The sequence below is a fragment of the Penicillium longicatenatum genome (genome assembly GCF_028827895.1).
Source record: "Penicillium longicatenatum strain IBT 33135 chromosome Unknown contig_1_segment0_segment0, whole genome shotgun sequence".
Taxonomy (NCBI): Eukaryota; Fungi; Ascomycota; class Eurotiomycetes; order Eurotiales; family Aspergillaceae; genus Penicillium; species Penicillium longicatenatum.
The window spans coordinates 3117370-3132127 of record NW_026643119.1 but is presented as its reverse complement, the minus strand read 5'-3'; the positions used below and the strand labels follow the sequence as shown (position 1 = coordinate 3132127).

General features: G+C 49.3%; 4 protein-coding genes across 4 annotated transcripts; 1 reads left to right on the top strand and 3 right to left on the bottom strand.

Annotated features, from left to right (window-relative positions):
- Window positions 1–1435: 1435 nt before the first annotated feature.
- On the bottom strand, window positions 1436–2954 carry N7484_001928 (uncharacterized protein; the record flags this gene model as incomplete). The annotated part of the gene is made up of 2 exons (XM_057112348.1): window positions 1436–2455; window positions 2532–2954. The coding sequence occupies 2 exons, from the start codon at window positions 2952–2954 to the stop codon at window positions 1436–1438; spliced, it is 1443 nt and encodes a 480-aa protein (XP_056977085.1).
- A 2361-nt stretch (window positions 2955–5315) lies between these two features.
- On the bottom strand, window positions 5316–8952 carry N7484_001927 (uncharacterized protein; the record flags this gene model as incomplete). The annotated part of the gene is made up of 2 exons (XM_057112347.1): window positions 5316–8609; window positions 8668–8952. The coding sequence occupies 2 exons, from the start codon at window positions 8950–8952 to the stop codon at window positions 5316–5318; spliced, it is 3579 nt and encodes a 1192-aa protein (XP_056977084.1).
- A 722-nt stretch (window positions 8953–9674) lies between these two features.
- N7484_001926 (uncharacterized protein) lies at window positions 9675–12656 on the top strand (the record flags this gene model as incomplete). Its single annotated transcript, XM_057112346.1, has 1 exon — window positions 9675–12656. The coding sequence occupies one exon, from the start codon at window positions 9675–9677 to the stop codon at window positions 12654–12656; it is 2982 nt and encodes a 993-aa protein (XP_056977083.1).
- A 584-nt stretch (window positions 12657–13240) lies between these two features.
- N7484_001925 (uncharacterized protein) lies at window positions 13241–14023 on the bottom strand (the record flags this gene model as incomplete). Its single annotated transcript, XM_057112345.1, has 1 exon — window positions 13241–14023. One exon carries the CDS (start codon window positions 14021–14023, stop codon window positions 13241–13243), a length of 783 nt encoding a protein of 260 aa, XP_056977082.1.
- Between the last annotated feature and the right edge of the window lie 735 nt (window positions 14024–14758).

The following is a 14758-nucleotide window of genomic DNA, read 5'->3' as shown; positions in this document are numbered from 1 at the left end:
ACATGATGAAAATAAGAATACTCTGCCATAGATATCCATATTCACCTAGATAGATATGAATATTCCTTCTCAGTGCAAATCATCCAACTCCCCCACCTGAAACAATAACAGAATCCCACAGAAATCTCGCGTAATGAAACCTGGCGCGCATCCGACGTAAATTATACCCGACCGACCCCCTGATTGCTTGCAGAAAGTTACGAAGAAGCATAAGAGCCTCCCCACCAACTCCATTTCCGGGTCCAGTTAGGCGCTTGGGCCTATAATATCCAAGCTCGCTTGACCCCACCAATTATTCGCGATCATTTCAAATATTGATAGAGGTAGATCATGCAATTTGAAATATTCCCGAACCGAGAAAATACCGGAACATGCAAGGATCTACGGAGCAGATTCCAAATAAACCAGATTTTATACCCAGATCTTCAAGCATAATCCGTACTTAACCCGTACATAGTTATGATAGACATCCCCGAACAAACCCGACAGTGGCTTCCAATCCACAAAGTATAACAAGCGACAAAGTGGACCAGATCTCCTCATCGGCACATTTCCGTGATTCCACGTGTTCTGTTCTCCTTGACGGCCTGCACCTACGACTAAGCACAAACCAAGCGTAGTACGTAAGGTATGGCTGAAAAGGGGGCTTCTCGCCTATAATTATGCATACAAATCAATATCTCCACCCTGACAAACTCCACAGTTGCCGACGCGAAGTAAAATTCTTATTGAAAAATGTTCTCCAATGCGATTGATTAAATGCACCACTATACTGAAAGCCCCGAATAATAATCAGTAGAAAGAAATGAAAAATGGTTATCGTGGATGAAATTCGATAGCAATTCCAAATTCAGGGCTTTCGAGACTCGGCGCCGAAACAAAGTGGGTCATCCACTAAACCCATCTCCGGGTCCATGGAACCAGCAGTCGAATCGGGCGAATTCCACCGTCTCCTTTGGCAAAGTGACACGTCCCGAGAATGTCGGACCGTGGACGTGGGGACCCAAGTCCGCAGTGCTGGGTTGATATGACGCCATGATGAGTTCGCATTTAGTTCCATCAGATTTGGCTCGGGACTATGTTCCATGGGTATATTGGGGTATTAGGAAGGCACGGGATTTTGGGTTTGGTATGATTTCATGTACGTGGCTGTGACCATATGCGATGGCAATGTACGATGTCATGGCAGCGTGACTGGGTTTGGTTTAGGAAGGTATGTTGCCGTGAAGCTTGGTAGATTGTGTATGCGAGCAATTACTCGATGCCAAAAAAAGTAGTAGGTAGAATCGTTAGATTTTTTCTTTTCGCTGAGGCAGATTCAGATGCAGGGGTATTGGAATGAAAGAACGAGATAGCCGGCCCAAACCAACAGACAATAGACATGATAATGCAAATACCAAAATCCGGGTTATAATGCATGTAAAACAAAGACAATTCATCGACTTCGTTTGGGAAGACTTCCTGAATTCCCAGCGGCAGGTCGCTTCTGGCCTGAACCCAATGTACCGCCAGACTCAATCAAGCGGACCAATGCTCCCAGTCGAACAAGATAGGCCTTTGGCGCGCGATTCACCTCCAATTTACTGAGGGAATTGCGAAGCGCGTCGATCTTCGATCCCAAAGAAGACAAGTTCAAATCTTCAAGCGCGCTAATCAAAAATAGCTCATCATCTGCCTTCAGTTCCACATCGTCGGAACCAATTAGCAAATGGTGCAGATTGCGCTGATCCTCATCCTCGCCGTGGAAAGATGTGCGGCCCCAGTTGTTTCCATCGAGACAATCCTTATTGCGAGCCGCGATGTTTTCGAGAATCAGGACGAGGGCATCGGCGGCACCATCCGAGCCATGAGGCGAACGAATAGCAATGTTGGATCGAATACGCGAAACCGCGCGACGAAGTTGGTGGACTACCTCCCCGACCTCCACTCCACCTTCAGTACTACTGGAGTCTGCGGGTCGTTCACCCGTCGCACAATACCGATCAAAATCAGACAGGAGCCTGCGGATCTGATCCTGGAGTTTTTGGAAGTAGATGGCCGCACACGCGCCGGAGGGCATTGCCTTGCATATACTGCTGAAGACGCTGTCGTCGTGCACAGCTAGTCGGAAGATGGTAGCCTCGAGATCGCCTTGCACGACACAAGATTCTGCAGTGTATTTTGTCGTGGGTTCTTTTTCCTGCAGATCTTGGCGGAAGTCTTCCGGCAGGATTTTCGTGTTGAATGCGCTGAGCACGTCCCGGATTTTTTCTGCTCGGGTCATTCCGTGATAATGGCCGTTACCTTCATCTCGGAGACATTGCCACTGTAGACGGTCTGCTACTATTTCCAATCGGACGCTATTGAGAAGTTCCTCGGCGCGAGGACGCACTTGAGGGCGACCGTCGCTGGAGAGGGTTGCACGAGCTGTCGAGGGTGTAGGATGGAAATAGGCATGAAGCTGGTCAAGAACCCACTACCCGGTGTACTTGTGTTAGCGTGCCTTCTGCAGAGGTAGAAAGCCAGTCCTGTGGGTGAGTGAAGAGACTTACGAAGATGTGCTGACACGCAGCCTGTGGCCGCGATTGGAAAGTAGAGCAGGTGCAAGTAGTTGAATCAGGTCCAACATGGACCTGCGGTCGATCCAGTAATTGAAAATCATAGCCAGAGTCCGAAGCCCGGCAGTTGACGACCTCGTACTGTGATCTCAAGCCCACGGAGGCATTAGCTCCCGTTTCGTCATCTAGATTCTTCATGTCATAGGTGATTCCCGAGCGCGCGAGGATGGTCTTGCCACTAGCTTCATCATCACTGCTTTCTTCCTCTTCGCTCTCGACCTCGCTCTCCTCAACAGAGCTGTCCTCGCGCTCGCTTTCATCGGAAGGGTCCGGCCGCCCTGTGCGAGTGGTGGACCGAGTCTCAGGCATGTCGTGACTGATTGACAGTCTGTGAAACTGTCTTGTCGGAGCAGACATGGTCTGAAAAAAGGGGGCGAGGATGATCAAATACGAGGGGCGAAGAAGAGTCCAAGTTGTGTGTACGGAACTCCTGATGGCAAAGGTAGATTCACAGAGTTCTTCCGGACCCATGGACGGGAGCGGGTACAACAAACCATGGAACGGATCTCCCTGGCGCCCGCTTTAAATAATTAGGTCCGCCATAGAAGAAGAAGCGGCTCATGACAAAAACCCATTATGGTTTCTCTATGCCTTATGCTCGAGAGTCCCACCTGCCGATTTGGCGCATGATAGACTGGGATGGTGTTCGAAATATGATCTCCGGGGCGCAAAAACAAAGAGTTGGATGGATCGAAAGGTCATCCAGTTAAAAAAAAGGAGTCAGAAATTGAAAATTAAAAAATCCAGATCTGACCCATGAGCGTAGAATACTTGGGCAATCTTCCCAACGGCGCTTAAACAAAGGGTCTAGGTGCGACGGGAAAAAAGGAAGCGAAAATTCGGGGGAAAATGGAGTTTGGTAAGGCGCAGCGGAAGGGATGATGTCTTAACAAGGCTTAACCGTTGGATTATGCCTCGCACTGAGATACTGATCAGCAATCATTGCGCACAGACTTGCCACTAATGAAATTGAAGCGATCTGGGGTCTCGGTGCTTTTCTCCGGCATGAACTGTCCCGACGCTAAGACAAGCACATTATGCCCAAAGTAATCCGTATATCGAATACATCATACGCCAGAACACCACGTATCAAGTTGTCAAGTTTTGATAAATCATTTGTAGCTGTTTGTCCAGATAAAAAAAAAACTGGTTTTACAGAATTCCAGCAGTGGTGGCAAGTTGCATGCTCCGATGGCGTACATGTTGGCGAATTGGCTCGGCTCCTAGCCGGCAAAGAAAGAAATGGATCAGTAGGCTCGGGTGGATAGTCAGAGATTGGTCTCACTGTAGACCTAGAACAGGAAATGTGACATTGGTGCCGCAATGTCTTGGCTGGCGATCTCTCGACTGCGTCGGCGTAGGCTTGCGATCGAGGACCGATCCCAGTGGGGAAGAAAGCTCGACTTTTCCATTTGACCCGCCACGCTTTTCATCCTGTTGGGCCACCGAATCACCTGGCATACTTTTTCGAGGCCCCAACACCAAAAGTAAAAAAAAAAAAAAGATTGCAGGCATGTCATTTTCCTGCATATCAATGTGTCATGATAGGCTCACACGATTATCCCCGGAAGGATGAACCAAGGAATCCCAGATCAATTCCGTTTGACATGGGTTCTTGCCCTTCCGAGATAGGCAGATGCTCACGGCGTACTCCGTAGAGGCGATCTCACAAAGCCTTACGCGGCAGAAAATAACATGCAGCAGAGGATCAAAGGCCATGAACGCCTCATAGCCAGTCCTCAGTTGCCCGATTGAAAGAGTTGGTGATTCGGAGGACGACCGTGCATAAGCTCAACGATCGCGATAGAGCCGACACAGCTAGAAGAGGGGAAGCTGCGCGCGAACTGTGCACTGTTGTGCCATTGAATCCTTTATGATTAGTCTTATTGATTAGCGCAGGGGCACAGCGAATCCGAGCACGTCTCGGAGGTGCTGTGCGGCAGAGTACGACCCGCCGCTCTGGGTATTGGGTCTGGAGATGTCCTTTCATCCCTGTAAGATGGGGTCCGAGCACCAGTGACATCCTTGCGACCGTTTTGCGTGAGCCTGTTTGTGGATCTGTGCTGATCAGCGAGAAAAAAAAAAAAAAAAAAGGAAAAAAAACAGGAACGACTGGCGGATAGCTACTGCTACCAATCGCGGTGCCCAGGCGCCTAACAACGGGCATTCTGCACTCGGTCAGGCTGATTTCACACTGGAGAGCCTTGAAGCGAAGACATGTTTCTTATTGCTTAAGTGAGAGGAAAATTGCTTGTGCATGGTCTTTGAATCGCTTGACTGGTTTGACCCCTGCTCAAGGCGCAGCCACTGCGGCGCGATTGGTCAAGTCAACCCTGTCAAAAGTACAGCCTTGGGGGATCAAAAGAGTTGGAAGGATTTTTCTGCAACATTTCGTCAGAGACCATCCGTTGGAAAAAGCCCCAAACCAACAGTTATATTAACAAGGTCAGAATGACCTGTGAAAATGGACAGATGTCGATGATATGCTGGTGTGACGTGGGGTAATTACTCCGGGCTTTATTGCCCATTTTATTGGCCTATTCTCATACTTCGCCCACATCTCTATTCGTTGGGAACACAAAAATAAAATGAAAAACGTGGCTAGCTCAATGCATGAAAACACGAGGGTATCAAAACAGGGATAGAAATTGAGGGACTTAGCCCATGCAAAATCCATGGCGTCATGGATGCATTGCGTCCAATGCCCAGACACGATGCTCATTGGCTCGATTTGGCCGCATTGCGCTTCTTTGCATCTTCCAGCGCCCTGCGTAGTCTGTCTTGGTGTTCATTCTTCGGGTCCGAGAGGCGACGTGCAGGCGGAGTCTGACTAGGAGCTACAGTGGGAGGGCGAACGGTGGCCGGGCGAAGTTCCAAGGGTAGTTCCAAGGATGGCACTCCAACAGGTTGACTCGTGGGACTAGCTTCATCGATAACCACGGAGACCGGAGCCGCAACTCTGGGGGTCTTTGCTAAGTCCCGGATAAGCCGCTGGATAGTAGCATCAAGAGCCTGAGGACCTTTCTGAATACTTTGCAGTTTCGAGTCCAGATCACGATCGAGGATCAAATCTTCTTTTTTCTTTTCGGCTTCGAGGCGCTCGAAGATATCCGACTCCGAATTTGCATATCGCGCTTCGGCAACGGACACGGCGTAGTCGGCATCGTTTAGAGCCTTTTCTGCGATTCCTGAGCTGCGAAGGATCGCTTCGGAATCGGCTCGAAGCGATACGGCGAAGGTTGCCACCGATTTGAGAATCTGTTCGATTTCAGAATCGGGTAGACCGGAAGCGCGGAGAGTCGTGGGGTCGAGGCGGGCTGTTTTGGATGAAAGCTCGTCCAAGAGGCTTTGATTCATACCTAAGCCGTGCAAGATGGCATCGTCAAAGGAATCCATAAGCTGGTTGGCACGCCCGTCGCGGTCCTTGGCTGCTTCCAAAATGTTGCGTTTTTCCATCAGGTCAAAGTCCCCATCGAGCTGTCGAAGACTAGCCATATCACCCATGAATACGAGCGGACGACGCTCTGCCCTCTTACGTCGCCGCTCACAGTCTAGGGCAAGCTCAAGTCGCTTCTGGAACCGAATCTCGAGCTGATTGTGGATTTCGTAGACCATTTTCATGGTCACAGACGGACTGTGCCGGTCAGAAGCAGCACCCTTTCCTTTCTGGTCTCGATCAAGCTGGTTCAAAGCGGTTTCATACGACTTGCGAAGCGCAGAGATCTCCTCCTTTAGACGTTTATCCACGGGATTGGAAACCTGGGACATAAAATCATCTACTTCCTTCCTTTCCTCATCAAGCTGAGTACGAGCTTCAGTCTGCCGGAAGTTCTCTTCCAAGGTATTGATGTCCGCATAGCCAATCTCCTTATCGTTGAAGAGCGTGTCAATGTGCGCCTCCGACTGCTCTTGTCGAGTCGCACGATCAGCTTCAAGTTTGTGCCGACGGTCTGTAGCGGCATGTTCCCAGTCATCAATGGACTTTTGAACGTAAGATAGATCATCCGAGAATTTATCGAGGCCTTCCCGGGCTGTGCTATGCCACGGGCTCTCCGGTTGGTTGTCTAATGGTGTCCGAACCATTGTACGTAAGTCTTCAATCAAGTCTTCTTGTCGTCCTTGCCTGAGTGATTCCGGCAGCGATGGAAGTGGAGTGGCGTTCCATCGGCTGCTTAACTGGTAAGCATTACTCTTATGCCGGATGAGACCAATAAAAGTCTCATCAACTTCGGACGGAGATGTGGATGCAGTCAAAGGAGCAGACTCGGATTGGATCGGTGGGACATTTGACATGACTCGTCCGGTAGCTGATGCTTGCCGTAGATCAGAATAGGCCTTATATGCTGGACGAGCAAACGTTAGATTATCCGAGCCACGTTGAGGACCTTCAGTGTATTGGAACGGGGTGTAGATAGGTCGCGGAGGTTCCGTGGCAAGAGGCTCTAAAGGCGGTTGTTCTTCTGAAAGATGCATCGAGTAAGTCCGAGCAGGATGTCTTGACTTCTCACTCTCCTCTGGAAACATCGAAAGCCTGGGCTTCTGCGACGATGAGCCGCGCCCGGGTTCTTTACCCAGTATGGGGCGACCACCCGCACTGTATTCGCTCCCGGTACCGTCGTCATCTACATCGTCACTGATCTTGGTAGGTGATTCGACTTCCTCCGTCTCCACGGGAATCAGTCCAGACTCGATAGGTGGCTTACGCTCTTCAGAAATTGGTGATTGCTGCCGAGCTTCAGAGGAACGAACCTCTTGAATGACAGGAGGCTCATGCTCGATGTTATACATGATCTCCCGAAGCTTAGTTTCCTTAGCCATGAAAGCTGTGAATATCTTGAAGCGTTCTTCATCGGAATCCGCCACCGCCTCCTTGCGCAGCATCGCAACGCAGCGCGTCAGAGAAGATTTGAACCACGGGTCAAGGTCCTCATATGGATCGACGGGTTGGGGTACGATATTGCCTCGCACTTCCGCAGGACTTCCTGTATTAGGAACTGATCTCATATCCTGGGGAGGAGATTGCGGTTTCGGGGTCTCCACTGGACTGTTTTGGATAGTCGTAGATGGAAGGTCTAGGTGTGATATCGAGCTAGCCTTGTCGGAGTCGGTTGACTTTGGTGCAGGTTCCAGAGGTTTAACCCATGCATCGATGACATTGTCGATGCTCTCCGTACGCGGCGACCAGGTGCTATTGGAGCTGACGCTGTCCATACGATTGGGCGATGTTGTATGGACCCTATTTCCTGTGGAAGGACTAACAGGTGAGACAGAATCATTCCTTCGCGGTCTTGGAGTCTGATATGTGGAATTATAGGCCTGCTGGTTAACGTTCACTGGAGGCTGAGGCATGGAACCATAAGCCTGCTGATTGGTGATCCCTGGATGTGGAGGCGTGGGACTATAGGCCTGCTGATCGGGATGCGCTGGTGGCTGAGACATGGAGACACTGGCCACAGCAGGTTTCGAAAGTCCAGTAGAGAAGCCAGGGGGTGTTTGAATGGTTTCCGGCGATGGAGGAGCAAGATCTCTGGGTGGAAACCATGGCGCATCATCAAAGTCGCCCTCTGTTGGACCTAAATGTTCCCAGTCGGAAGGTGTCCCCGGGCCTAGCGCAGATGCGAATGTGGGAGTTGCATTAGAATCTGAAGCACGTCCATACGATCCTTGTGTAGCCGCTGGACCAATGCCCTGCGCAAGTAGTGGAGGTCGAGTAGAAGGCTGTTGACTCTCTGCGGGCTGATCCTGGGGGATTTTAGGAGGCGGCGGAGGAACACTGGGTGTTTGAATTTGCGGACTGGGAGCTTCATTTTGTCGCGGTGGAAAATTATACGGCGGTGGAATACTGTTTGCTGAGGGAGGTCGAGCATCCGCAAACGCGTCATATGTTTGATGTGAAATCGCGGGTGGGGGATTGGGGTTCAAGGCGGGCGAGTGGGGTTGCGACTGGGACTGCGACGATGGCGGCGGCGGCGCATAGTTATTCGGCCGTTCGTTGGTGCTCGGTGGTCGGGGCTTTAAGCAGTTATCAGTCTCCAGAAACAATCTCTATAAAAGCTTCACCACTACATACTGGAAGAGGTGGAGGAGCGTGAATCGTATGTTTGTTGTACTGCACCCCCCATGTTCGGGGATCGGTCATTCCCGATAAGGGCGATACGGGCGACGACGACACATTTGGCCGCGCGGGAGTGTTGGGATTGGATATTGGGCCATAATTCGCCGGATGATATGTACTTCCACTCGTCGGGGGCCGAGGAGGCTGCTGCGGTGGTGCAGGCTCAGAAGTCGGTATGGGACGGCGTGCTGGCAGTCGCCATTCTGGCTGTTGAGGATCGGACTGATTCGACCCGTACATGGTGGGTCATTCCTAGGGACAGGTGAAGATGAGAAGTTCGGGGAAAACAAAAAGGAGAACCACGGTTCACACGATCTTTAAAGCCAAGTAGCAAGCGCGATGGGAAAGCGGGACACGTACGAGGCACGAGGGGCCCCACCAGCCAATCCTACGAGTTAAAAATAGCCAAATGATACGTCCAGATCCCCTGATGCATGTCTTATGACGATCAGCACATTATCCGAAATTCAGATATTCTATGCTTAAGAGCCACAGGTCCATGATAATGACATAGGCATCATTGCTTGAAACTAAGCTAGAAAAGGTATGGGGCCAAGGACCCATAGTATGGATCCAATAACAGCTCGTCACGACTAATCTAGGTCTATAGCAGCTTGGCGTGTCTATTCTTGGCATAGAATACACGAAGCGATAAGTTATATTTCTTTATTGGGAGACATTCTTTGAAACAATCTACTATGACCTGACGTTGCGGTCCTGGTTGATTCTTTGTTCCCTAGAGCCCTCACCTTGCGACTGACGTTCTTTTGCATTCGAAATATAGCCAAGATGTCTCGGAACAACATCTCGTTCTTTGTTCTACATGCTTAAGAACTGAAGTCCCAAAGAACTTCAGACATTTTATAAACACAAGATACTGAGACTCGGAATCTAATCAAATCGTATTACTTCTGTCCTGAGAAATCCGGTTTGAAATGGTCACTCTTATCTACCATAGCAAGATGGGAACCAAGCAATTTGCCAAAATTGACAAGGCTTTTCTCCCAAGACCTCCCCTAGAAGCCTTACAACCAGAGAAAGGAGTCCCAAGACCCAATGTCTTCGACGAGGTCCAACTAGGCTCATATGTCTCAAAAACAGACGCGAATATCGCTTATCAAGTATGGTCTCTTCCAGATCGAGCCCTCGGGAAGGCATGGCGACGCCACAAAAACCGTCCATACACCCAACAAACAGGCGAGCCCGAGGCCCACATACTAGTACACAACGTCTACGAGCACTTGATGAGCAATCCACTCCTCCCCGTCTCACGTGAGGACGCAGAATCCAAATTTCAGGCCGAAGGGCTGGAAAAGGATTGGGAAGTCTCATATATAATTGATGAGCTCAGGGACGATATAATCAAAGGAAGTACGCTCAATAATCTGGAATCGTGGGGTTCATATGCGATCAAAGAGTTATTGATGGAGCGAGGTCAAAGCACCGACGGAGATAGGCGAGATCTCGAGAACCGGGCAGAAAAGACTGAATTGGAAAGACATTTTGGGATCATGCCTCGGAGAAACCTGAAGGACTGGGGATTAAAAATGATAATAGAGCCTCGGACGAATCCTGGCCTCGCAGGATGGAATGCAGAATATGCCCTCCAACCCTTCGAAAATGACTGGATGAGTACACTCGATATGTATACTTTTGCCGTTCATCTTAGTCCCTATAACCCCGCCTACTGGACCAGTCGTGCATACTGTCATTACCAGTTAGCATATTTCGACTTAGCTCTGGGCGATGCGTATCGTGCAAAAGTACTCTGTAACGTTCTGATCAACGGGGACGAACGCAGCCGACGACCAGGTCTCTACCCACGGATCTGGCATGCGATAGAGCAACATCTACTCGTTCAGCCTCGAAAGGAAGGGGATCTCAAACCCGAGATCCACCGCCTACGAGTACGAGGTGCCGCATACTTTGCCAGTGGCCTCGTGAAAGCCTTAGAGCTTATAACCACATTGAGCTTACTAGCGTTGAACTGCTGGCATGACCTTGATAAGCGGTACAACTCATTCAGCTCGAATCTGATTATGACGCAGGATCGTGACTCACTGGTTCCCCAGCAGCTGAGACAAATAATCGAGTCTATCGGGCAAAGCCGACGAAAAGAAAAGAAAGCCGACGAGACACTGTTCTGGCATGAGCGTTTTCAGGGCTGTCTCCCGGCCGAACCAACTTATCCATACGGGGTGCATGTTGATCGGAATGCGCGAGGATTTGTCGATACTGCCAATGTGAACATATTCTGTCAGGATGGTATGAAGCCTAAGTGCAAACTCCTACCAAAGAAGAACAACACGCTTGGAGTCTTTGCGGCTAGACATATCAAGAGAGGAGAGGTGATACATTTCGAAGAACCGATTATCCGCAGCCATCTTCGGCCTCGACGAATGACCAGAGATAAAACAGCAGTGATGGATGAAATAAGATGTGAAAATTGCAAGCGAAAAATTGAAATCGGCTCAACACGATTCCAACTCTTCGCCGAAACCAGATTTGAACGCTGTGCTTGTTCCCCAGCGGGCAAGCCTGTCCCCGGTCCTGATGATCGGGTCTTTTGTAATCACAAAGGCAAGGCCAAAGGAAAATCTCTGTCTCCAAGTTGTCGAAATATCGCAAGCCGACTGCACCATTTCAGTAGCTGTGGAAAAGACTGGTCATGGCTGCACGACGCCATGAGACCCGTTATCAGGCAATGGCAGGATAAAGAGTACATCGTCCAGTGCAATGATGTATACGGTACCATGCACAGTCTCCTGCTGCGGAATATATTCGAGATAACACTCCACCGCCGCAAAGAAAATCCTCATCTGTCCCCGCTGGAGATTGACGAGATTCTCATACTTGACCCGACTGATACAAACAAAGATTGGCTTCCGTTCTCCTATGTTGGTAATATCACCGTCCCGTTCGACATTTTGACATACATGGGTGTCGATATTTTCCGAGATCTCTCCTTCGACACATGGGTTATTCAAAGCATCATGCACAAATTAGTAAGCCATGCTATTCCCTGGGATGAGAAACGCCGAGGTGACGGGCCTGGACCGGAGCTGTTACCCGGTGATGCTCACAAAACACCCATGCACCCAGACATACAAGATATGAAAGTGCAGAAAAAGGAATCATTCAAAAATCATGACCCATCGTTCATGGATCTGTATCTCTTTCCTGGGTTTAGTCTCTTCAAGAGAAGTGTGCAGGAGAATGCCAATTGGGGCTATGACCACGAAGTACCCAACCGGTTGGTCGTATGGGCAGCCAGTGATATCAAAAAAGGAGAAGAAATTATCGTCCGAGATCCATACTGCGGTGATGACCCTAGTGATCTCACTAAAAAGGGGGAGAAGCAAAAACCCTCAGTCATTGAACAATCCAAGGAGCTCAAGAAAGAACATAACCTTCCAAATAAGAAAAACAAACCCGAACGCAAAGCGCCCGAGATCACGCAGAGAAGAAGAACCAGAAAAGCAAGCACTGCTAAAGCAACAGCAGCCTCCGAACCAAACGAGGAGACTAGCACCGAAAAAGGCAAAGTGGTAGTGAACACTATAAAAACCGACGCTACAGCAAAAAACCCAAAACAAAAAAGCCCAATTAAAAGAAAAAGAGACGAATATGCCGAAGTGGACGATATCCGCGTATCAATATACCGACATCCCGAGGATGCAGACCCTCCGCCAGGGAAGCAACGTCGCAAGGCACATTTGCATGCTTTTCGACCGCGTTTTGATACGCGACATGACAAGTGGTATGAAAATCTTGAGGAGATGCATAAAACGTCCAGTGAGACTGCCGCAGAGAAGATGGCGAGGATCAAAATGCTTAAGAAGGGGGGTTTGGTAGCGTATAGACAGGCGCAGAGGGAGGCAATTGATGAGTTGGATAGACGGGCTGGGAGGCCTCGTCGAAAAAGGGATCCTGCCCTTGAGTAAATATGACAGAACATTTATGTTTCTTTGAAGGTTCTTTTCTTTTTTCTTTTGTCTTTTGTCTTTTTTGTTCTGATTGGGAATATGGGAAATACAAACTGGTAAAAATTATCCATTATATGCACATACATAGACAGGATGATGCCTGCTGGCTGGGGCCTTCCTACCTGGCCGCCGCTGCTTTCATGAGGGAGCTCTGACTCAGGATCACCCATGAGGAAGGTGGTAAATGACGAGTCCACAGCATCTCAGTGAGTGCTCTGGGACTACTCAGCACGCTCAGTGCGTACTCAATGAGTGCTTAGCGGTTCCTCAGTAACGATCAGTGAACACCCCTCATTTGTCCAACTTAACCTAGGTCATACCCGAATAAGAGACCCTACAGGGCCATTTAGTCTGTGATGGTTAGTGCGTCGCCGATATTTGGGCCCGACACTTTCTGCGTCGGTGCACAATCGGAATGACCGGGAGCCTTTGACTTTCTTTGAAGATCACCAATATCCACGTCCACGCCCCGGCGCATATCCTCCCACGGGGGGCACCCAACCACGGTTTGGAATTTCATTCCCGTCTTCATCATGCGCCTTTCAAGAGCCGGCATCATAAACGGGAATGAATCCATCTGCAACACTCAGAAATACATCGTCCATATGATTGAAATCAAGATTCTGATAAAGGGGCCACAAGGCAGCAACTTCCGCCCTCATGTATCCACGGTAAGAAGGCCAATCGTATTTTATTCCGGGGAGATACCATCCATCAACTACCCCAACAAACCCGCTATAGTCATCTTTCGCAACAATGGACTTCAATGACCTCTCATCAATCATAAGACAGACAACAAAGCGAGGTTGTTCACCGCAACGTTCCTGCTTCATCTCGCGCAGATGCTCCATATAATGGCTACGGACTTGCTCAACACTAGCACCGTCCCAACGACTCGAGTCAGAGATGATCACATCCTTATGCGACTCTTTGACCAGTTGCTCGGGGCGGGAGTCATTCCCGTAGGAATTTCGGGGATTTTCCAATTCACCATCAATCCATTCGTGCATCACGCGAGTCAGCTTTTCCATGGCAATCGGCCATGATTTCTCAGACTCAGGCGTGTAGGTTGTCCGATAGATAATATGACCCCAAGGAAAATTGCACAGTGATGACCTTAGAAACCGGCGACTCTGGCGATCGATATCTTTGTACCATGGCTCTTCACACCATAGTGCGGCGGCTTCTTTAGTGAATTCTGGATGATACCAGCGTTGTGGCCAGACCGGATGATGGTAATGTGTATCATAATCTCGGTCTTCCTCCGGGTCGATGGGGTTGTCCACCGAGGCAGTTTCCGATGAAGAGAGAATTATGGAATTCATGCGTGGGAAGTGATATACCACGAAATAACCAAAAAAGAAAAAGAAGAAAAAGGTAGTAGATTATGGAGAGCTCCATTTGGACCAAAACCACAGAAGGGGGAGGCTCCAAGATTCGAGCGCGGGCGTCGAGAGAAATGTTATGGGGCAAGATGGAGAACTTGGCGGGAATATCTCCTTGGACGTGACTCTTGGCATTCATGGGACTTTGGTTTGGTGAAGAGGGCTTCAACCGCTTATAAAGCCGAATGTATATGCTGATCTGATTAAAATCGGTGTAGTAGTATTCAGTCATGTTGGAGCTGCCGAAACACTCGATAAATGGAACATTTCCCGAAGCCAACGGTGGCAGATAGCGACTACTGTTGGCACCCAAGTATCTGTGAACCTATTATTTCTGAGCACGTATACGGTCATTAACACGTCCCTGTTCTTGGTACATACTCTGTCTCTGAGCAACTAATAGCTCTGAGTATGTACTAAGAAAAGGGTACCCCGGATGTACATTTAGCATTCCTCTTCAGAACGAGCTTTTGGCGCCTATATGCCACCGCAATGAACATCTCATTTGGTATCTACAATTGAAAACCCACAAAGGCTTATATAATCTAATATTTTGAAGCAGAAGATAGTTGCAGAAGCAGGCCTTCAAGAGCTTCCAAGGGTGCTTGTAGAAGCAGTCGAGTTAGAGGATATCGGCCATCTCGGGTTAGGGCCAACGCAGTAAGCATTTCTAAC